Genomic DNA, 23,813 nt, shown 5'->3' on the forward strand with positions numbered 1-23,813 from the left:
TCCAAAAAAAAAAGAAAGGAATTATATGTCCTTATCACATTTTGATCATTATCTCATGATGCGATCCACTTTCTTGTACTAGGTGTGGCAACGAGTTAATCAAGCCTGAAGCCTCGAACTTGAACTTGAAGATATTTATTTGAACTGGAACTCAGTCTTGCTCGTTATCAATTCGATTAAATTGTTTGATCTTGCTCGAGAAAGCAAAATAAGCTCAAATCGAGCTCAAACTCAACTTAAGCTTGAGCTTTCTAGTATTGCCATTGCTATTAAAAAAAAAAATAAAAGTATACTAAACCAAAACATTACATTTTTCGCCAGTCCAGTACTAGATCATAATCAAACTACTCAATTCTTTGGATGGTGGGGAGGCATTATTTTCTTCTTTTGTTTGAAAATTTTAGTGGTGTCAATTAGTGCCCAAATCCTGCAAAACTTTATAATTATTGTAGTGCATGAACTTGACCAAGAAGATTTAGTGGTAGTAGGTGACAAAACTCAAAATCAAACAATAAATGCATACTAGTCGACTAATGCAATTCATGTGGTCTATGTATTGCCAAGAATAAGAAGTCTAGGCACTAACAAGTCTTTTGCCTTGGGGGCCCGGGGAACGGAGAGGGAAGGTGGAGGTGGAGGTGGAGGTGGTGGCATTGGAGTCTCTCTTGAATCAAAACAAATTTGGATAGTAAATTATTTACGTAAATTTATCTGCTCGCATCAATAACATATATTTTAATCACATTTTTATTTTATATATGTATCACATCAAGGCGTTATGGTATTTCTTTTTCAAAAAATTATTTCAAATAATCTCTTATCCTAACACACCTACGTTATATGTTAATTAGCTTTTTAAGAGCAATAGTTAATGTTACTTTAACTACTAGAACACTCAAAATACTTCAAAAAAATAAATAAATAAATGAAGGACTTGTTTGTATACACTTGAAAATAATATCAATCAAAGGAGTCTATGACTGTTTGGTAGTTTGTCACCATTATTCCCCATTGGAGGCCAGGCTAGGCTCCCATAATTTGTATTATCAGATTTGTTCATACCAAAAGTTGAATAATGAACAATTTTCCAATTAAACTTGTCCCCCCCACCGCCGCGGCAACGCGGAATCTCCCATTCTGTCTCGTAAATTATGCATGAGAAAACATTTTGCCAGCTCCTTAACTTTGCCATCCAATACAACCTTGGCTGGCTCTTTCCTCTCCCCTATGATGTTTCCTAAATCATGACTGTCAATCATGAAAGAATGCCCAAAAAGAGCAGAGCATCCTATATAAAGTCTTCATCCTCTCACGTTAGCCACCACCAAAAAGAAATTAAACCCTTTAATTCCTTTCACAGTTCCCATTGTTCAGTGTTTTTCTCCATCATCAATGAAAATGAAGTCCATCACTTGCAGTAATTGGCTGAAGCTTTCAGTGTTCATGACACTGCTCTTAGCTACCTCCGCTGGTAATTTTTACCAAGATGCTGTCACAACTTTTGGCGATCAACGAGTTAAGATAGCCGAGGGTGGTCGACTTCTCTCATTGTCCCTAGATAAATCATCAGGTTCAGGGTTTCAATCCAAGAATGAATATTTGTTTGGAAGATTTGACATGCAACTCAAGCTTGTCCCTGGAAACTCTGCTGGCACTGTCACCACATTCTATGTAAGTTCATGATCATCAGCGCTTCTTCTTCTTCTTCTTTTTTTTTTTCCCCCGAAGAAAAATAAAAGTTTCTCTTTCCAATGTGTTAATTAGATTTGTGGTGTTTAATTAAGTGGCTAATGGCAATCATATTCTTCTGTAGCTGTCATCTGTAGGACAGGGACATGATGAGATTGATTTTGAGTTCTTGGGTAATGCTAGTGGGCAACCATACACTCTCCACACCAATGTTTACTCACAAGGAAAAGGGGATAAAGAACAGCAATTTAAGCTTTGGTTTGATCCCACAACTTTCTTTCATACCTATACAATGGTGTGGAACTCTCAACGTATAATGTAAGTCCCTATACCATGCCCATAAAAAAAATAATATTTATAGATGCATGGTGCACATTAATTATCTTTTGATCCCATCTGCCTGATGATCCATTCTTAGTCCTTTCAATTAACATGCTAGTCAAAACATAAAAAATAATAACTTCAATATTTTATACTAACTTCTTTTTTTTACACTAACTTCAAGTCTTACACATCGAACACGCATTCTTGACCGTTATTGTATTCCTCTCAGCATGAGAAAGATTAATCTATAAAAGTTACTAAATATTATTAGTTCAAGTTCCATTAAATTTTGATTTCCATCCATTTTCACCAAATGTTGATATATATATATATTTTTTATTTACTTTCAGTTTCTTGGTTGATAACATTCCTATAAGAGTATACAACAACCACGAAGCCATTGGAGTTCCATTCCCCAAGAACCAACCAATGAGGGTGTATTGCAGTTTCTGGAATGCAGATGACTGGGCAACACAAGGTGGCCAAGTGAAGACAGATTGGGCAAATGCACCATTCACAGTTTACTACAGAAACTTCAACGTCAAGGGAGACGTTTGTGTTCCTGGATCTCCTTGTGGTTCTGGCTCTAAATCCACAGATTCTCTGAACACTCAAGAATGGGAAACTCAAGGACTTGATGGCAAAGGACGAAATAGAATCCGATGGGTTCAACAGAAGCACATGATCTACAACTACTGTGCTGATCGTAAGAGGTATCCTCAAGGCCTTCCTGTTGAATGCAAGCGTCCGAGGTTCTGAGGAGATCATGGAAAAGGCTGCTGTGAGTTGATGAAATTAATTCTTTGTTCTTTTTTGAACATCAAAAATAAAATGGTGTGTTGTTTGGTTTACCTTTTGCTCATCACATATTGTTGTTGAAAATTTTTTTTTTTTTCATCTTTTTCATAATTCAGTAATAGGCTAAGTAAAGTTTAATTGATATCCTGTATGCTGTCGAGCGGAATTCTTAAAAGGAATCCCATGATGAATAAAATATCTTTATGCTTTATCTCTCTCTCTCTCTCTCTCTCTCTATATATATGTATATATATATCGGTTACAATGATTTTTCTTTTCCCTAAAGAAAAAAAGGAAACTTCCGGCATATATCATTGCCCTTTTAGGCAATGCCAGTCAAGACTATGACTTGGAAGTTTGCTAATAAGGCCGAGTAGATATGGGGTCAGGAAATTTCTTGCTCCAATTAATTAAATAATGGGTTAATTACATTTACCTCCCCTGAGGTTTGACTATATTACCAATAAATTCCTGTAATTTGTCTAAATAATGGTCTCACCCTTTGAATGATCAAACATTTAACAAAAACCCCCTTAATGCCGAAAATGCCCTTATTGAGGCCATGTTGCATTAAAAAAAGAAAAAGTAGGCGTCAACTCGCTATTTTGATATTCTGAAGAAGAAGTAGGCATGGGCAGAGATTTGTTCCTTTTGTATTAAAAAATGCCACTGCATTGTGGTATAAAATGAGACATAATAGTCAACTCAACTGGAGAAATGATTCCCCCTCTTATTATTATTATTTTTATTTTTTTTCCTCACTTCAAACAGGATATGCTTCTTGTTAATAAATGTGAACGGATCAAAAGTTGTCGGAAGCAATTTTTATTTTTTCCATTTGTCCTTTTCGACAACTTATGAGTTTCCTTAACAAGGACTAGTAGGATTCAATATCCATCCAAGCAAGTAGAGTCGAATTTAAGGACTTGCCCGTGTAAAAGCAATAAGGATTTTTTTTTCTAGATTTCAGGCTACTCGCTCGCTCGCTGGCTCTTGCTTGTTTCCCATTTTAAGTATCAATTCTCTCATTCTTCTCTTTTAGGAGCTTATTGTTTTAAGGATTGATCTTCTGTACACTGACAGCGTATACATTTTTACCATTAGATATATGACACGTAATTTGAATTTGAATTTGAAAGTCAAATTTTGTGTATGTGTCATATATCCAACCATGATAATGTATACACCGTCATCAGTATATATAAGATTTACTCTTTTTTTAATGGTAATTTTCATTTCTAAATTAGAGAAAGGTAATAAGCGCTGATGAGATTTATTATGACCCCATATTTGTAAACTACGGGGCCGTGAGTTTTTTTTTTTTTTTTTGATAATGTATTTTCCTTTTTCATTTTTGTTTTGTGAATAAATTTTGACAAATTTTATTGCTTCGTATTGCATATTGATCTAGAAATAGAGACATGGATACTCTCACATATTTTTCTTTTCTTCTTTATATTGTAATGCATTTTTAACTTTTGATTTTAACATGATCAAAAGAGGAATATGCAACTTGATAAGGATGAAGAAAATTCCTCTTTGAACTATCTCTTGGTTGAACTACTATTACGGTAATATTCTCTTTCTTTTTTTGCCAAAGAAAAGTCATTATCACACAAGAAAATTAAAATACTCAGATGTCCAACAAATTTTAGTTAGTTACAACAAAAAATTGTGCCATATGGAAGCTTTACCAACCGCAAAACCTACAGGAGCTGCAAGTCTTAATCAATTCCCAAGTGCCATAATACGACGAAGGAGATCAACAAGTGATGATATGATGGAGATGCTTTTCTTTATCGTCTTCTTTTTTTTTTTTTTTTCTTTTTGAATTCTGCCCACGATTTTGATGGGATTTTATTCTTTTAGCATATTCTTCCTTTAAGCAGTTTTGAAATGATACTCATTGATCGTTGCGACTAATTGTCTAGCTAATACGAGCTTATTGTTAAAGAGCAAACACAAATTGCAGGAATAGTTGCGACTTATGAATTTAGGTGGATGGTAATATAAGTGTTTTGGAACCTTAAATTGTAATCATTTCAATCATTTGAAAAATCAAATAATTATTGTCTCTAAGCGATAAAAATTGAGAGAATGAATTCCTAAAGAACCGTAGAATCTTTTTGAATTTATGATTATTGTTATTTATGCTTGTATCATATTCTGATCACAAGTGGAAATTTTTAAGTAATAAGAGTTAAATTTTTCTTGTTAGTCATGATGATGTTTGTTTGAAATACATATGAGGGATATAAATCGAAGGAACGGTTCTTTAAAAAAGGGCTTTTTTTTTTTTTTTTATGGATATTCATAGCGATCTAGATTTCTATTCTACAATAATAAAAAAAGTTCTAAATTTTCTCGTGATGAAACAATGGGATAGTGTTTGTTTGCACGGAAAAGTGTGGGAAAGTGAAGAAAAGTTTGTTATTTTTCCCTTCATGCATGTTTAGTTGGCAGAAATATTAAAATTTTTTCTTGCATTTTCATGCATATTGTGTCCTGCAAAGGATTTTGAAGGAAAATAATTAATTACACACAAAAGTTCTCATAACTGCTATTAACTAGCTTGTCATTAACTTCTTGTATTTTTACAATGTTTTTCTTAATTAGTAACCAAATGTGTATGAAAAACTTATTTTCATTTTCCTCCTTCACTTCACTTTTCCATACAATTTTCCTTATATTCAAACAGAGCCTAGGGGTTGGATAGGAGATTATTTGAAATAATCAGTGTAGCTCTTTTTGTGATGTGATGCATGTGAGATAAAAAGGTAGCTGGAAATTGTGCCTATGATGGAGTAAGTAAAACAAAATCTGAATTTTTTTTTTTTTTTGAAATTCTTGATATCCAAACACACCTTATCTTCAATTAGGTTTCATGCAATATAACTGGCCTATAGATAGCTGACTTAGATCTGGAATTTGAAATATTGTGCATGATTTTTTTCAGATTTTTGGAATCTGCAAACTGTTCTAATATTCCATATGCAACAACTGGCCTTACTTTCTTTTTGGAATGACAGATGCGCCAGCAAAGCAATTCATTTGGATCTGCACTGCTGGATACCCTTTCCAACTCAAATTCCCAACGGCACAGTTGAGCACTATCCTTTACCGCTCCATTATCCCTTGTGTCTTTCTCTATGTTTTTCATCTTTCAAACCGTTTTGATGATCGCACCCAAAATTAACCAAAAAAATAAAAATAAAAATACAATGCAAAAAAAGATAGTAGTGATGACCTTACATCACAAATGTAGCATTTTTTTATTGTTGTGCCATATGAAAATTACAAATTGAAATACAGTATTTATCTTATTTGTTTTGTAGTATTCACAACAGGCTATCTGCAGTTTGATTATAGGGATTGAACTTTGTTCTTAGGGAACACTAAAAATTATGAAACTATGAAGTGTAACATGAAACGATTCTATCTTGCAAGCGGACAAAAGGGGAAAATATATATATACAATACAAAAAGTGGTCATCTAACAGTAGATGCAACAGTATGAGCCCAGAACCTGAGTTGATCTTTGATTTCCATTTCATTTCCCAAACCTGGATTAATTTTCCAATTCATCAATTTCTTCTTTACCTTTCTCTCAGCCTTCTTTTCGTCTAAAACGTCCCATGCTTCAGATAGATATGGCCTTGAAACAACAGGTTTTTCATCAGCAAAATCCTTCTTTTCTTCTTCTTCGTCAACATTCCTTCCCAATCTTTGCAATCCAGGGATGATGGAAACCAAGCTTGAATCTTTATCTTCATCAGAAAACACAAATCCCAGATCCATAAACCCTTTTAACTCCTCAAACTCAAGCTCAGACAAACTCTTGCTATTGTTTCTTCTCCTCTCTCTCCTCCTCCTCCTCTTTTTCCCTGCATCAAAACCAGCTTTATTTTCTTCTACTTCTGAAAACTCTCCGACTTCCTTCCCAGACAGAATCGTTTGTGGCTTAGGCAAAAGGAGAACAGACTTTGGAGAAGGAGACCCATGATCAGGAGAAGCAGTCGATGGGCTATCTTTGGAGCTCAAATTTTGCTCACTAAAAGACCTAACAACAAATGAAGGAGTGGAAGAAAGCTTTAATTTTGGTTCAACCTCTTCATCAATATCAAGAACTGGATTTGAGGTTGAGGGTTGTTTTTTCCTAAGGATGCAATGCTCAAACCAGTAAATATCGAAGATTCTTAGCTCTTCTTCAGCTGGCATTTTCTCTTCGATCTGTCGGCAATGAAGAAGGGGGTTTTGGCAAAATTCAAGAACTTTTTTATTTATGGTGGACATTGTCATACGCTAGAAATGTATTTATATCCCCCCACTGGCCCGTTCCCATAGGCCATTTCACACACTCACACACACACACACAGTGGTTGAGTTGTTAACTTTAAATTATTGATGGGCTTACGTGGATGTCTATTAAAGTAATTCACGTTTTTGTCGTTCGAGATTTATTTCTTAACAATAATTTGTATTTTGCAGTATTAGCATTTAATTAAGCAAGAAAATTTGTTTGTGCGTACGAGGCTTTGACTTGTGTTTGTCTGTGTTCTCATCGTTCAAGGTTTAGTTTAAGAATAAATCTTACACGCACCAAATATTAATCACTAAGAAAAAGACCAAGTCGTACGCTGCATGCCTTTGACTTTTAACTTTTCGATTGTTTTCATCATTCTCTATAATTATGTCTTTTTTTAATTAAGGGGAAAAATTATTGTAAAGAAAAAAAAAAGGAATTCTAAGAATTATCGAGATTGGTTGTCTTTTTTAATTTTAATTTTTATGTTTTTGCCAAAAAGGAATCACAAAGGAAGGAAATTTGAGTGTAAACAAAAGCTAGAAATGAATATATATAGCTTAATTATAAGAGCAGAACAGATTGCATTCTTATTTTTCCATTACAAATATTTGTACTATATTCATTTTTGATGGAATAATCAACTCAATTCTTCGGATTCCCATAATGTGAAAGGGGTCCAAAATGTCTGGTCCATTTTGATGCGTAAAGTTGAAGAATCAATTGTGCCACTTTGTTTAAGGTCCACGCAAGAGGTGAGACTTTTCCTTTCTAACCTACAATGCCCCCACATCCAACCCAAAAAAAAAAGAAGAGAGGATCAAGATAATAGACAAATCAAATCATGATCATGCATGTTTGACAACAAAAAAAAAAAAAAAAAATCACGATCATGCACTCCTCCAATTAATAAAGAAGAAGAAAACAATAATAACAACAGCAAATGATGGCCTACTTGAAGTTGAAATATCAATTAAGGGCCATAGGCATGTGACAAACAAACATTATTGTTGTTATATCATCTTAATCATGTCCCAAATATATAAAAGACAAAGCAAAACTATGCCCCTTCACATTTATTTTATGGGTGTTGTTGTGACATTCCTTTCCAACCACTAGAATTAGTCATAATTACAACATAGGTTTAAGAAGCTTTGTATGATTTGCTGTTGGAGTTGAACGTAATTAACTCTCAATTTAATTTCTGTGTCAAAAATGATAAAATTGATTTGAGCAAATCTGGTCGCATTTCAGTTTCATTGGTCAACTCAGGGTCTAATCTAATGAAATGATGCTGTGGGATTGGCAAACTTTCCTTTTCTTGACGTCTTTTAATATCTTCTGTGCAAGGGCTGGATGATGCATGCATTAATTATTCTTCCGGAATTACAGGTGGAACGTTAATATCTTCTGTGCAAACTGCAGAGCAGTGTTTGGAATGCACGTAAGCCACCATATCTGCAAGAAATTATTCATTCAACTCACAAGTACAATGTGATAAGAAGATGGGAAATCCCGTGATGACTTTAGTTCAGTTCCCAGGTGAAATCATTTCTTCTTCTTCTTGTTTTTGTTTTTTTTTTTGGGGGGGGGGGGGGGGGGGGGGCGCTAAAAATGAAGGGGTTTATAACTAAGTCTGGATATGATCAAGAAACATATATATATGTTTCATGTTTGAGAGAGAGAGAGAGGAGAAAATGAATGATGCTTTGTATATATTTATGCTTTGTTCCAGCAAAATTTTGATCATCAGGCAAGTATTTGAGCAACAGTAGTAGAATGGCCTTGATGGCTGACGTCTCCAGGACCTAGCTAGAAAATTCTTATTCTCAAATTGAAACTTCAAATGGTCATTTCTATTAAGAAACCAACCTTTTGGAGAAAACACAAAGAAATTCCAAGTATACCTGAAATCATTTTGCTACAATTTCGCACCCTGGTATCAATTTTTTTTCGTTTTTTGGCTTCTGAATCACTTAACTGTTGAATATTCTTCGATCTTGAATAATAAGCTTCAATTGTTCAATAAAGGTAAAGAACCTCGTCCAACACTTGCTGCATACTGAAAAATTTTGCTGAGGGAAATGCAAGATGTGGTATAAAAGGATGGATTGTCCCAAGCACACATGGTCATTATCGTTTGTCGAGATCATCTTCTTCACTAAACCAAGAAGGTAATGGCACAGATGGATCAACTAAGTCCAAGATTTCAATACTTGGTACCATCTGAGGCTCAAGAGAATCAAGAATTGCAAGAAGATCAGCCACACGAGGTCCTTAAAAGCTGTCTGAAATCAGGTCCAATTGCCCGAAACCCAGGCTTGGCAACTGCCAGCATGCAACTTTTCCAGTTTTGATTTCAGTCTCAACTATATATTGATGCTCAATCCCAAGCTCATGAAACACTACTAGTACTTTGAATCCATGTATGCATTACAATTTTACATTAATTATTTTAGTTCTACCGACCTTTCAATCCAGACTTCATTCACTTAATAATACTCAATGCTTCGAATTCTTTGTCGTGTCACGCATTGTCCAGAGCTAAGCCAAGAATCCATGCGATTCCGTTTCTATAGGTTCGTATCAGAAGCAAACAAATTTTTGGAGACTTCAACGATCGCAGCAGACAAGAGAGGATAAAATTTTACACCACACATTGTAGCTGGTGACTTGCCAATTTGATCACGCTGTACGGCTTGGGAGATTCCACAATCTACTGTCTCTAATGCGCAACACGATACCATGCATCTAAGGTGGCTCGTGTAAAATGTCTTTAACACAAAACACTTGAATTGTAACTCTAATGTTTTCTCGAATTAATTATACTTTTCTAAAAAAACTAACACTTAAAACCACTTTTATCATCGAGTATCTAATGAGCATCTGTTAGCCAGAACCGTGTGTATATATATATATATATATATAAAGGCACAAGAAAGAAGGAAAAGAAAACCATTTCAAGAACTCCAAAGTCTAAGAGAGCTTTATAAGATTAGAAGGTTAGTTCATGGAGCAGATCATGTCCGTACCCGGTGTCAAATGAAGATAATCTGAGCGTGCGCATGCATCTGGATAATGGGGGCTAAAGTCTTAAAGGTGATTGTATGATTTTGTCTGATTTGACCCTCTTGTTCTTGATGGATGGATTAGGCTTTTGGTGTTGACTGGCCTCACTTTAGAACTAAGCTTCTGGGCCCTTGAGAACACAAGGGGGTTAAATTCTAATGCTATGGCTGTCTGGATAATTGCCCTGACCAGTGACTCTGGACAGTCTTCTTATGTCAAGTCATGGCCCATTTTTCCCAATGGGACATTTCCATCTCTAATCAATTAATTTGAAGGGCAATTTTTTAGGTGCTAAAACACCCTTTTTTTGAACCCAAAAAACCAAAAAAAAAAAAAACATGTAGATGCTAGATTGGATGGTGTTGAGACTCAATGTCCCAAATTATGTTAAATTACACAACAGCATGTAGTTTTAATTATTTAAGAGATTTGGAATGTTTTACTAGTAGGTTAATTAACGCCTAATTTGATAAAAGAATCGTTGTAATATTGAATCTTTACGAGTCATTAAGGTACCATGCACAATGAGGGAGGATTAGGTTGGATGGTAAGGTGGGAGGAATCGTGAATTAGAACAATTTGTCTAAATGGCTTCTGGTTCTTGCACCAGTTTATCTAATCAAATTCCCCTGCGAAAGAAGATACTTCATCCAAAAAAGAAAAAAAGGAAAAGGGAATTATGAAGGGAGGTGTACCTCAATAATCATCTAAACAACCATGGAGCTTTTGATTCGCATTTCAACATGGAAACCAAAATCAAAATTATAAGCCTCACAATGGTATGGATGTTCACTAACCAATAATCATCCTTACTTTCAAACCCATTGTATCATTCTAATAGTGATTAATCAAACAATAAGAACAAATATCATTAAATTTGATACCCGTTAATGATTTTCAAACCCATTTTCCAAACATCCCCTAAAACCTTTCCTTCAACCAACTCGAATAAAAAGTTGCTATCCTGTCAAGATAACAAAAATACACTTTTTATTCATCTTTGAATATAATGAACCTATAGTAACACGGCATCCTTTGCCCTCCTAAGGCAATGAAGGGAGCAAGAACTGGTCTTACATGACATCCTTACAGATTTTTTTTTTTTTTTTAATAATCAGTTGCTGATTAAGAAATCAAGTAGACTTGTACTACTAATATTTCAGTAACCAAATTAAGATACCTTTTCATTTTCAATTATTTAACTTTATCTTAATAATCAATCCAATCAGAATAGTATGCTGCTGGCATTAGTAAGATAATGGTGAAGTATTCCTTATCAACCAAACTTAATTATACAATCTGATTATTGCTAATCAAAATAGATAGAATAGTCCTATCCACCAATGCGTATCCTTTTTTTTTTTTTTTTTTTTTACGAAATAGTTGATTTAATAGTAGTCCAGGTTGCAGAACCACCCCAATTGATGATTTATTCCCTTTTTTTATGCTTTTTATTATTTGCCTGATAATGAGTAATTATTGTCATTAAAAATAATTAGTTGTCTAGGCTAAGCTAATGCTGGCATTGCCTACTAAAAAGGAACATAAGTCGGTTAATAATGTTCATCTAGCCAGTGTCGCCAAATAAACCAACCAGGATTGGTTTTTTTTTTTTTTTTTTTGTAATTTTTATTTTTCTGATGATCTCAGGACACAAGAATATCAGCAATTTATTGGAATCACAGAAAGAATTGAGATATCCCAAAAATTTTGAGAATAAAATTTGATGAAGACAATAAAACCCTTCACTGGATAGGTTTTTTTTTTTTTTTTTTTTCACTTCAACAATTTAATTCAAGAACAAAATTCGAGAAAAATAGGAAAAGCCTTTTACTAGATTAGTGTATCTTTTAACTCCAATATTTTACTACTCTGAAGTTTATGATGATTATGTTGTTGTTATCCCACTTTTTGTTTTTGACAAATAAAACTAAAATGTTTTTCGGAATTTGCATAATTAATTGAGTGAAGAAAACTGAATGCGATTAAAGTGAATGGCTACAGCTCTAATATGCATAGGTATATCCACATTGAACACTTGTATCATTTTCTTTAATGCACATGAATAGAACTTTTTTATTTTCGTCTGAGATATGCTGAAAGTTTGGTATACAATTGACTACGGATTTTCATAGAATTGCAACCTTTTTCTTTCTTTTTGTTTTTTTGGGTTTTGGAAAATAGGAGCAGAGTTGGCATCTTGATATTTCATTCCTCTTAAATAAAAAAAAAAAATCCACAAGTTCTATGACGTCACAATTGACTGCAGCCTGTTGTTCTCTGTCATTATTGTTATTCATTAAAATAGGAAGTTTATTTAGACAAGTAATCAATTAGATAATGATAAAACCAACACCAATTCCCCCTTCCACGCCACCTTTGATTATACAATACAATTAGAGGGTCGTACATTTGATTATTTTCAATAGTTCGGAATCTTCTTGGTTCCTTGTATTGAATGACAAGAGATAAAACTATCACTAATAAAAGCTTGGTTAGAAAAAAAAAGGATGTCCAAGAATTTAAACTAACATGCATCTTTCCCTTTAGTTTAGCAGCCACGTTTGATAAAACTGAAGTCTGAAATTTGAAATCTGAATTTATTAAATTAGTGAATTCTTAAATACTAAATTTGATACATTTGAGTGTATATTACATTAAATGATAAGTGAACAACCTATCGCTTATTTTTTGGAGTGAATTTTGTCTAGAAAATTCAATGCCACTTAATGAATTCAAGTGTTCTAATTTTGATTATCAAATGCATCTGAACCCATTAAATTTAAGTGCTGAGTTAAATTATCAAACAAGGCCTAACAATTGTTACAATTTTAAGCAACTAAAATTTGTCAAAAAAATTAGTAATGAAGATTCATGTACAATGACTAGATCCTAACCAAGAAGTTATGCTCAAGTGTTACAATTTACAATTGGTTTATGTCATTTTTATTTGTAAAGCTTACGATTGGTTTAAAGTTCCCTAGGAAATCTCTATACTCTTTTAAACATGCATTACTTTTTTTTTTTTTTTTTGTCAACACAGAAAATGTTCCAATTTTTACCAGACTAATCTTCCTACGCCGTGCACCCGTCCTCCAAAGATATAGGACGATAGGAGAGCCAGAGTCCATCACACGGTCTGGGACCTGACGAGGTTATCCCATAGCCAATCTGCGGCCGAGGGGCCTTAGAATATGCATTACTTGACTCTCTATTTCCCCGCTACTTTTCCATGCACACATTCAAGAAATGCATGCGTAGTTTACAATTTCTAAAGCCTAGTATCTGATCTAGTAGGTATGAAACCAATGACCGCAGGCAGTAGTCATTATTTTACTATGTGTGAAATCAAAGACTCGATGAAATTGCCATGCACCATGCCATCCCCCTGGATGGATGGCTGCGAGAGCATGCTGAGGTAGACTGAAAACTATTTTATTGTGAACAGGATTGACTTTGGATAAGGATCCACATTAAATCATCAAGATTTCTTCCGAAACTTAGAACATTCAAAGATCCATTCCAACTAGCTAGCTAGGTTACTTGGGTTCAGTAATTGATGGCGGGCTAGTTTTTTTTGGAACATGTCAAGTTATGGATTAGGAACTCTAGCAAGGAAGACAAACAGTAGTGGTTCAGTCACATTCTATCACTTTTTGTCCAATAGGAGTAATAATCAAGTTGTCACACTAGATAAAGAATTTACAAGTGCTGCACTTCTTTACGTTTCCCTTCTTTTTCCTGCCTACTACTGCTAACTGAAAACTGGCAAAAAAAAAACCTATGGTATAAAACTTGCAAGGATATTATAGTACTTCAGAAAACCAGAAAGAGCTAATGATTGTGAAACTGTTTTTTTTTGGATGTTACTCCCTACATTTCTTGCATGGATTTAGTTGGACACGATGGATGTATAGCCGTCCTCTTAACAAAAAGAACCAAAAGCTCCCATTCCAACCAAACCTCTAAAACCAGATGGTCCATTTTCACCATAGACTCCAAATACCAAAATCAATAGATAAAAGCCCCTAACAATATAGGCCAGTTGCTGATGCATTTTTCGTCTGGTACAAATTTTTAATGCTCCCCATGACATAATATCAAACTGGCCAACTTCACCATAAATATTTATCCATGAGATCAGCTCCAAATTTATAAGTAGGGGCCCTTGGCCAAAAAATCTAAAATACACTTGACTGTGTCGCATTATTGCGTGAATTGCTCCCACGTCCTATATTAAATTAGACCTGTGCCAATCTGTCAATGTGACTATTCCCATATTAAAACCCAAACCTCTCAAAATTCCACTACCTTCCCCACTTGATACCGCACCGCACCTACTCTTCCCTTCCGGCAACACCACTTTTTCCTCTCCCATTTGGCCCATTTTCGTGTTTGTACGTGTATAAACAGATGTCATATTTGTACCCTTTTCCGTGTAGATTCCGCTGCTAGAATCTCCAGCCTGCAGAAGCCAGAAAGCCTGTAGTAACTGTATCCTGTCGTAACTATTTTGTCCTGTAGCATAGTTTTTACTACTTAGGGATGGTTCAGAAGAATCCATTAGATCATGATCAGCAAGAGGATTCCACAAGCACCCCAGAGAATGTTGCTGATGACTCTGCCTTCTCTGGTGACGAAGCATATGAAGTTACAGCACCATCACCTAAAAAAAGGTTCCCTTTTTTTTTTTTTCTCGAATGTTTCACATGTTTACAGTTTTTCTTGGGATTCTTCTCCGGAGGTGGAGGGGTGGGTTTTTTTTTTTTTTTTTTTTGCAAGAAAGACCGTTTCCATGAAGGATTTTAGAGCGAGCGTTGATGCTGTATTTTTTGCTGGAATGATAGGAAGGGCGCCCAGAAGAAGGTAATAACAGTGCCAATTGGAGAAGGGGATGGATCAAGAAGTAAAGGAGAGGTATACCCACCCCCTGATTCTTGGTCCTGGAGGAAGTATGGGCAGAAGCCAATTAAAGGGTCACCATATCCCAGGTATAGAATCCTCTCCTTTTATACTGTATACTACCCTTGATTTTTGCACTTTGCTTGAGCAAATCAAGAAAGCTATATGGTAGACAAATGCCTTGAGATTCTGCTTGTTTGTTCATGGGGATGCTGCAGCTAGCAATGGTAGCACATAATACATACATTAAATTTGGAATTAGACTTGAGATGCTTTGATTATAGGTGTTATAAAACAATATCCATTGAATAAAACTAGGCAAAATTGATCGAATTTTAGTATGGAGTTTTGGATAATCTTGTAGCTGCCGGCCGGGCATTTGTTGGAGTTGGAACGAAATAATCTTCTTGTCTAGTCTTCTAGTCTAGTATCAATGCTGGAAAAGATATACAAAGGCGGCTCGGAGTTGTGGACTAAAATATGTGCATTAATTAATGGACGTAGTGGTTGGAGTTGCCTTTACATCTCTTTGGTTTTCCACTCTCTTCAAGAAATGTGTGGCTAACACGCCCTTAAGAGTTAAGAGCTAGCAAGCAAATTCTGATGAGAATTTGCAATTTGGATTTGGAAGCATTAGAGAGGGGGGCCTACTTTTGATTAGTGGGAGCCCACTCCAAACATTTAATTTCGCTTCTCTTGATTTGTCTTTTCTTTGATGTTTTCCATTTTTTTCCTTTCTGGTTTTCTGGTTCCTGAAAAGTTATCCTGTCCAAGAAGATGAAAAGATTCATTATTATTGCATCATGTCATCAAAGATGACAGTTTCAAGTGCTATCTATCAAACATAGATGAAGCCAAGAAGTGTTCCAAAATCAGAACTTATTTACTCCATTAGTGTGTGTGTATATATATATATATATATATATACACCACATGATTTTGGGACTGTCAAAAAAAATCAGCTCTAATTGCATCTTTATATAATGGTAGGTAAGGATTTGTCTTCGCACACGATCAATTTGGCAAAAATAGTTGTGTTTGGATTGTATTTTCCATGATTTTTCATGAAAAAATTACTGTAGCGATTTGGATGTATGTTAGTGAAAAAGGTAATAGGGAGATGTGATCACAGAAAACAACGTAATTTTCTGACGAAAAGTTGCAATCCAAACAAAGTCTAGTGAATGGCCATCTTTTCTGCACTTTCTTTTTTTGTTGCCCTAATGCAAAAGGGTCCCAACCTTTAGATAACGTTTATCTTTTGGAGATGTCATTTAGTATAAAATTTGAAGTGTGCATGTTTTGTAGTAGTATGGACAACGTTACTTGAATCTCCGTTTTGGTGATTTTTTTTTATCTTTTTATGTATATATATTTTGTCATCATAATATTTGATGCAGAAAGAAAAAGTTGAGCTAATATTTTGCATGTGTTGCATGCCAGGGGATATTATCGGTGCAGTAGCTCTAAAGGCTGTCCCGCAAGAAAACAAGTAGAGAGGAGCTGCCTCGACCCCACCAAGCTCCTCGTCACCTACTCTTGCGAGCACAACCACCCCATCCCCACCACCACTTCTGCCGTTGCTGCCGCCGCCACGCCGAGTGCAACCACGACCTCCACCTCCACCTCCACGTCATCCGCCGCCACCGACAGCGCTCCCGTGAAATCTGCCGCGGAGGACGAATATGGGGTCTTCGCCAACCGGCCGGGATTGGAATCCGACGACAACAGCGGCAGCAGCTTCAACGAGCTCGCCGGAGAATTGGGTTGGTTCTCCAATGTGGGGTCCACCATGATGGACAGCCCCAGCTTAGTGGGCCCCGCATGGGTGGATGCTGACGTGGCACTCATGCTGCCCATTGGGGAGGAGGACCAGCTGTTGTTTGGCGATCTTGGGGAGCTCCCGGAATGTTCGGTGGTTTTCCGGCGGCGGGGACTGGAGGGGACTACGTGCTGCGCGGGTTCAGGATAAGAAGGGTGTACATTTTTTTCTCGTTGACTGATCCAACGGCGAATAACGCTGTTGACTATTGAGTATACAAATAATTGTAGGTGCACGTGTTGCGGCGTTGATTGCGAATTCCACCCCACAAGCCAACGGCTAACTTGCCGCTTCCCATTTCATGCTCCAATCGCAAATTTTTATTTTCGTTTAAAAAAAATTATCAAAAAAAAGGAAAGAAAAAGACAAAAGGGAAAAATGGGAAATGGGAGTTTGTTTTACACCTTCATTGCAATTAATTTTGCCAAGTGGGCTCTCTACATTTATTTATTTATTTTTTTTTGGGTACATTATATCTCTACGGGAGGATGAGAATCTAAAGGGACGAAGGTATGGTCGAATCCTAGTTACCTTAAGATTATGGGAATTTTGAGGTGAAGAAGATGTTCTTTTGGATCTGTTGGACGAAATTCAGTCATGATCAATGACAAAATGTCAACCACCAATGGTGCTACTGTCATTTTTTTTTAGTGTATCATATTTAGTACTCGATCGTGAAGATGATACATTTTTTTTTTATCTTTTTCTGATCTAAAAATGTGCGTATTTTGATTGTGCAATTTCAGAGAAGTATAAAGATAAGGAATGAGTGATTTCTTTTACTACTCTTCTTGGATGGATGATTTCATCCTCCCTGGCTACTTTTGGAGTTTTTGTTGGATCAAGAGATTATTGGACTCTGGCTATGACACTCTATCAAGACTCAAAAGGGGCAGCAGAATAAGTTACATTTCATGATTTTTTTTTTTTATCACTAATACTTACCTCAATGATTTCAATTAATGAACACAGGTTGGTTGGTTGGTTCCCCCCTTTTGTTCCTCAAGCCCAACTGCTGGTGCCTTGCGGATTTGGGGCAGGGACGGTCATCAGTATGACCGTCCCTGCACGGTTAAAATTTTGTGCGGCTGAAAATTGGCCCTCAAAATTTTGTGCGGCTGAAATAACACCATGTAACTCGAAATTCGCGCCAAGTGTGGAGCCCACTACTATCTGTTGTGAAAATACATCCTGTGAAAAAAAAGTTACGCGCAGTTGAACCAATGTTACGCGCAGTTGAAATGAGCTAAAATTGGCAGGGACGGTTGCAGGTGCAACCGTCCCTGCCCCGAGTCCGTGCCTTGCTGCCACAAATATCTACCTATAACACTTGAAAGTCTTGATGGCCAACAATATTTTGCTTGTCAGATTCTGAGTACAATTATTTGATGAGTCATAATGAGCTGGGATCAATAATTGTTCAAATATATAAATCATATAAAACCTGATTCCCACATAATATTCCAATTATCGACCATGATCCACATGCCAGAGAGAGTTACCTCTCTCTGTGGGCAGTCACTTGCCAGGCTAAACAGCTTTACATACAAACCTAGTGGAGCTAGAGGCCAAATATCCAGGATTATGGCAGTCATGGAAATGTCATAATCCAGAACATTAACCCACAGTTGAGAGGCAATCGAAAGTAAGGAAGGCGTTTAAAAAAAAAAAAAGCCATCAATATGCAATTTTCACTAGACAACCATCCAGAGTTGAGGTTTCCAAAGCAATATTTCAGAAAATACTGAAGCAGGCTCTTCTCCATATTCTAGAAGGAAAGGACTAACCAAGTAACTATACCCATTCCTGATCCTACCAAGTAAGAATTTCATGAAAATACTGCTTAAGCATTTCCATGTAACTGTCATCTTATATGATCCCAGACAAAGAGGACAATCAAATGAACAATATTGCTGGTTGAACGATGTAATGTACAAGACTTGTGCAGCAAGAGCCATTGTCGTTGAAGGTTTCCACGCAAGCTCTAGCCTGAACAGCATCCAAATCTCTTCCAAGAAGATCCCTCATCTTTGATATCGATTGTCTCGCCTTTAGCAGGAACAGATGAAGTAGCACCTTCATCACTGGCCTCGACTGCCTTCCTACTCACAATGTGGTATATTTGTGTCAGGACTTCAGCAAATGCATTTTCCACATTCGTTGCTTCCAGTGCAGATGTCTCCATGAAAAAGAGGCTCTCCCTCTCTGCTAAAGCTTTACCATCCTCAGTTGAAACTGCTACAAGATGCCGAAGATCGGATTTGTTGCCAATGAGCATAACTACAACATTAGGGTCAGTATGATCTCTCAATTCCCTCAGCCACCTCTCAACATTCTCAAAGGTAGAACGTCTAGTGACATCATACACAAGTAAAGCACCAACAGCTCCTCTGTAGTAGGCACTGGTAATGGCACGGTACCTGCAGCGGGCAAAGGAAGCATATGAATGCAGAAGTTAAATGCTTTACAATTTATATGTATGCAATTCCAACTACTTGTCATAATTCAGAAATGAATTACAGCTCAAGTACTTGATTCCAGCTGTAGTGCATGTGAGCTAAATACTCCTTTAACTTCGGCATTAAAAAAAGTTCACAAAAATTAGATTTAAACATGAAAGTTTGCAAGAAATAAGAACAAACAGAAAAAGTGATTAGAGGATGCTATAAAGAAATGCTAATATGATTAAAATTTTCTTGGTGGAGATATGGTCTAAACAAGAGTGCAGAGAAAGTATGCATGCTAAAAAAATTACACACAACATGCATGTAATATCTGTAAGGCAAAAGTCCAGGAGGCAAAAGTCCAGGAGCAAGGCACTTGAGACAACCCGTTGGAATGGAAACATACAAAGACCAACCTGTGACCTTCAAGCTCATAAAATCACAAAAAAACAACATTAGGCTTCTATCAAGGTGGTCCATGAAGGGTAATGCAGGCAAAGAAACAGTTCAAGAAAATAAGGAAACTCAACGTGTTTTCTCAAGCAGATGAACACAACTTTAAATGTGACTAAACATTCTCGTCCATAAGTTTTAAGCTCCTTATCTAGAGAGCACTACACACTTTAATAAACTGGAAAAGAATGAAACTCGATCTCATCATGGACCAGATGTCAGGATAAGATTTATATTCCATGGCCTAGGAAGCATATGATGCTGCCACTGAGAAGTTGCACTCTGAGGCATATAACCCAAACAAGATTCACTACTCCAACATTCACAATAAACTACTCTAGTTTAGATCTGGTGCAGATTTTAAACAAGTACATGATAACTCAAAACCTAACAATCATTAAATTACAGGAAAAAGGTATAAGCAAATAAATCAGCGCCCAAGGACATGCACACCAATGGTAAGACTACATATATCTCAATGTTTGCTCCTTTCAGCACCCTCATATTTCTCCACAATTTGTTCACAGAGAGCAAATTCAATTAAGCTTTTAGGCTAGCATATCGAATGAAAATGAGCTCCTTGGGGGAAAAAATTGCAGCATTCTAAAATGTTTTACTTCAGATAAGGGACTCCTCTTTAGCATTTTCGAGCAATTAATTACATAACTTTACCAATCACAGTGTTGTAATAGTTGCTTTCACATTAGAATGTTAAAGCACCTCAAACAATACCTCATGTGACGCCAAAGATTTGGAAATAGACAACGCCGGTTACATGAGACCTGAGTTATGTCCTTGTCAAACAAAATCAGGTATATGAGATAGCCATAACTTTCCTGTCTTGTTCACTAAATATTTATTCCTAACCAGACAAATATATAACCAGATACAATGCTTCCTCCTTATATATCCAGTCACAATCACTCTTAGCTTCCTCCTTATCAGAACCCCAGTATGCTTAACTTTCTACAAACTTGACTACCTCATGCTTCCTCCTTCACTAGCACCCAGGTACAAAAATTTCAGGATTGAGTGCAGATGATTTTGACTCCAAAAAAAATTGGAGTCAATGTTTAGCCAGTATCACAATTACACCAGTTCAAGTAATGATAAAATTGTTATTTGGGTATGATATCCCAAGCTATTGCCGAATGAGAACCAATTAACATTAACATACATGATGAAATAAAACAATAAATTGGAGCCCAAAACACATAATGAAGGATGCTAAGCATAACTGCTCAGTGAAACACCCATTCATTGAGGATTAGACATCTGATTCTATCATAAGAATTCAGCCAAGTACCAATGAATTAACAAAAATGTAACAAGATGCCAATTGAAAGATTACACTATTCTCTTTCCAAATGTACACATATGGCCTAATTACATTATCCCCTTCCAACTTTAGTCCAAGACATCTAACCCCTTCAACTGACAAAAAAGTGGTCCAAGTGAAGAATTCATCATCTAGAGATTACGCAGACCATTGAGAGGAATTGATTTACCTCTCGAAAATATTGTTTTTCACTTTAACCCATTTGACAGGTAACATCAATAATTACATGAACAAAACAAACAACCCGCAAAAGTATTCAAAATACTTTCAATTGAACAGTTTGCAGAATTCTACACATATTACAATTGTAATGACACCTTGTTGATGCATTTCATATCCATCTAGATTATCAAATTCATCATCTAAGTCATTTTCCAGCCACGTAAACTACATGTATGTTTTTACCTCTAGAATTCCAATGTAACAGATCAAAACGCAACACAACCAGCATATATGGACACATTTATACAACCCATGACATAGGAGGATCACTGCAACTTCTCCCAAGGATTTTGTTGTCCAATGGCAACAAATGTTCTTCGATTAGTAGCATCAAGTATAAACACACTGCTAGGATTATGAGTCTAGGTAAAACTAGAATCATAAAGCAAGGTACCAAAGAAGGAGAATTACAACGACAAGCAGTATCTCTTATGATGTGGATTTTGGAGAATAAAAAGAACAGAATTTCCCAGGCTTAATATAGACCGTAGTGATCTGAACCTGCCTACCAATAAGGAAAAGCTTGAAGAATAGTTGTTCACACAACTTAACTCTTCCCAGAAGTACAGTTAAATTAACACGTGGCATGAAGTTTGGCATATCACAAATCTAAGCTCTTTGTCCCATGCTCAAGTTAAAAGTGTGTAGAAACCTAGGCCTGTTTTGAAGCAAGAAATAAGTGCATGGCTAAGAATCATCTCAAGTTAAATTATTGAAAACTCTCTATCTTCTAACACTAAAATGGACACACATCACAGTACATCCTGTTGCTACGTTTAACATGCAGAGAATTACTCTTTAAAGGATAATCACAATGGACAATAGGCATGACTTTTTTAAAATCATAACTTTTTCTTTAGGAGCCATATGGTAGGTAATCTAAAGGTCATATGGTATGTAACCTAGGGACCATATGATAGGTAATCATAAAACAATTAACCATAAAAGGGATTGATGATCAATTTAAATCACAAACAAGTAGCATGGACATCGTACTATTCACTTCCAAGCAATGGATAATTGGTACCTTGTTTATAGACTACACAGACCACTAAGAACTTTCCCTCCTTGACAAGCAACGAGTCATATTGATTAAAGCAACAAGTGACAATCACCAAGTCAAGACAAACCCATCAATTTCCATTTACAAAATAATCGAGGAAATACCAAAAAACAAAAGAAAACTCCTACAAAGATTTTTTTTTTTTTGGGGGGGGGGGGGGGGGGGGGAGGGGGGTGCATGGAAACCATAATAAAGGTTTCTGGAAGACATTAGCAACAATCATTACACAATTGGCTGCACCAATCTTCAATCTTCCAATACAAAAATCAAAACACAAATATGAAAATCATCAAAAAAACCCATGCAATCAACTGGCTTACTGTTGCTCAACTTTCCAATTCATCAAAAAAAAAAAAAAAAAAAAGAAACTGGCTTACTGTTGCTCAACCTTTCAATTCATCAAAAAAAAAAAGGGAAAAAGAAAGACAGAAAGAAAGAAAATCACACAACTCACAGGTAAATCGATCAAACACATCTAATAGCGCATTATTTTTATGCTCACCAAGGCATATCCACATCTATACACATGAAACTACTAATAGCACGGAAATAAACCCCCAAGGCATAAAAAGATTCAGTTTTGATAAAACCCCAATAAAATAGTAAGAGGGGTTGAAGATTAGGCAACCTTTCTTGGCCAGCAGTGTCCCAAATCTGAGCTTTGATAACCTTGGAGTCTACGTTAAGACTTCTAGTAGCAAACTCCACACCAATAGTGGACTTAGACTCGAGATTAAACTCATTCCTGGTGAATCTTGAAAGCAGATTGGATTTGCCAACCCCTGAATCACCTATTAGCACTAGCTTGAACAGGTAATCATACTCATCTTCAGCTCTGTAGCCTGCCATATCTGATGTATCTGGCTCTCCTTTTCTTTCAGTAGGTGTTGTGTGTGTGAATTTCTGTTCCACCAGTATTGGTTAGTAGTGGTGGTGACGGATGTTGGTTAGGCAGCTGAGTCTTTTTTGAAAAAGGAGGCTCGAAGTGGGAAGGAAATGCTGTAGACTGTTGTCGGGGGATTTGCCTAGATTCCTGCTTCCAGAATTGAAAGAAATCAGCCAATATTAATTTACATCTTTACCCTTTAATTTTATATCCTCAACATTCAATGATTCAACAAAGAGTGAATCCATGGGCTCTCTCTCTCTCTCTCTCTGTTAATGATGAATATGTTTGGATAACAGATATTTGGGATAATTTTTTTTCGAAGAAAATACTGTATTAATTGTTTGACATGATGTACGTGAAATAAAATAATTATTAAAAAATGTATTAATGATGCAATCAAATAAATGATTATTTAAACAAATCCAACATTTTTTGTGTACACGATTTCAGATATATGCATCCTTTATTTTCTTAAAACTAATCTTCTAATAGAAAA

The 23,813-nt window shown here is 36.0% G+C and overlaps 4 protein-coding genes across 4 annotated transcripts; 2 read left to right on the forward strand and 2 right to left on the reverse strand.

Annotated features, from left to right (window-relative positions):
- The first annotated feature begins 1,292 nt into the window (after nucleotides 1-1,292).
- Nucleotides 1,293-3,028, forward strand: LOC113691134 (xyloglucan endotransglucosylase protein 1). The gene is made up of 3 exons (XM_027209348.2): nucleotides 1,293-1,671; nucleotides 1,814-2,007; nucleotides 2,364-3,028. Exons 1-3 carry the CDS (start codon nucleotides 1,393-1,395, stop codon nucleotides 2,770-2,772), a joined length of 882 nt encoding a protein of 293 aa, XP_027065149.1. The 5' UTR covers nucleotides 1,293-1,392; the 3' UTR covers nucleotides 2,773-3,028.
- A 3,017-nt stretch (nucleotides 3,029-6,045) lies between these two features.
- LOC113689699 (uncharacterized) lies at nucleotides 6,046-7,115 on the reverse strand. The gene has a single exon (XM_027207436.2). It carries the CDS (start codon nucleotides 7,108-7,110, stop codon nucleotides 6,301-6,303), a length of 810 nt encoding a protein of 269 aa, XP_027063237.1. The 5' UTR covers nucleotides 7,111-7,115; the 3' UTR covers nucleotides 6,046-6,300.
- A 7,333-nt stretch (nucleotides 7,116-14,448) lies between these two features.
- On the forward strand, nucleotides 14,449-17,204 carry LOC113691101 (probable WRKY transcription factor 69). The gene is made up of 3 exons (XM_027209302.2): nucleotides 14,449-14,859; nucleotides 15,031-15,174; nucleotides 16,529-17,204. Exons 1-3 carry the CDS (start codon nucleotides 14,729-14,731, stop codon nucleotides 17,055-17,057), a joined length of 804 nt encoding a protein of 267 aa, XP_027065103.1. The 5' UTR covers nucleotides 14,449-14,728; the 3' UTR covers nucleotides 17,058-17,204.
- A 1,360-nt stretch (nucleotides 17,205-18,564) lies between these two features.
- On the reverse strand, nucleotides 18,565-23,471 carry LOC113690853 (ras-related protein YPT3). Its single transcript, XM_027208940.2, has 2 exons — nucleotides 23,057-23,471; nucleotides 18,565-19,327 (listed from the first exon to the last, which is right to left on the reverse strand). The coding sequence occupies exons 1-2, from the start codon at nucleotides 23,275-23,277 to the stop codon at nucleotides 18,892-18,894; spliced, it is 657 nt and encodes a 218-aa protein (XP_027064741.1). The 5' UTR covers nucleotides 23,278-23,471; the 3' UTR covers nucleotides 18,565-18,891.
- Between the last annotated feature and the right edge of the window lie 342 nt (nucleotides 23,472-23,813).

The sequence above is a fragment of the Coffea arabica genome, chromosome 5c, assembly GCF_036785885.1.
Source record: "Coffea arabica cultivar ET-39 chromosome 5c, Coffea Arabica ET-39 HiFi, whole genome shotgun sequence".
NCBI lineage: Eukaryota > Viridiplantae > Streptophyta > Magnoliopsida > Gentianales > Rubiaceae > Coffea > Coffea arabica.

Bases quoted from the DNA above. Each gene is read 5' to 3' on its own strand.
- LOC113691134 (XM_027209348.2), top strand. From the start codon at position 1,393: ATGAAAATGAAGTCCATCACTTGCAGTAATTGGCTGAAGCTTTCAGTG. The intron at 1,672-1,813 runs GTAAGTTCATGA...ATTCTTCTGTAG, and splicing joins GCACTGTCACCACATTCTAT to CTGTCATCTGTAGGACAGGG. The intron at 2,008-2,363 runs GTAAGTCCCTAT...ATTTACTTTCAG, and splicing joins TGGAACTCTCAACGTATAAT to TTTCTTGGTTGATAACATTC.
- LOC113689699 (XM_027207436.2), bottom strand. From the start codon at position 7,110: ATGACAATGTCCACCATAAATAAAAAAGTTCTTGAATTTTGCCAAAAC.
- LOC113691101 (XM_027209302.2), top strand. From the start codon at position 14,729: ATGGTTCAGAAGAATCCATTAGATCATGATCAGCAAGAGGATTCCACA. The intron at 14,860-15,030 runs GTTCCCTTTTTT...CTGGAATGATAG, and splicing joins GCACCATCACCTAAAAAAAG to GAAGGGCGCCCAGAAGAAGG. The intron at 15,175-16,528 runs GTATAGAATCCT...GTTGCATGCCAG, and splicing joins AAAGGGTCACCATATCCCAG to GGGATATTATCGGTGCAGTA.
- LOC113690853 (XM_027208940.2), bottom strand. From the start codon at position 23,277: ATGGCAGGCTACAGAGCTGAAGATGAGTATGATTACCTGTTCAAGCTA. The intron at 19,328-23,056 runs GTTGCCTAATCT...TGCCCGCTGCAG, and splicing joins GACACTGCTGGCCAAGAAAG to GTACCGTGCCATTACCAGTG.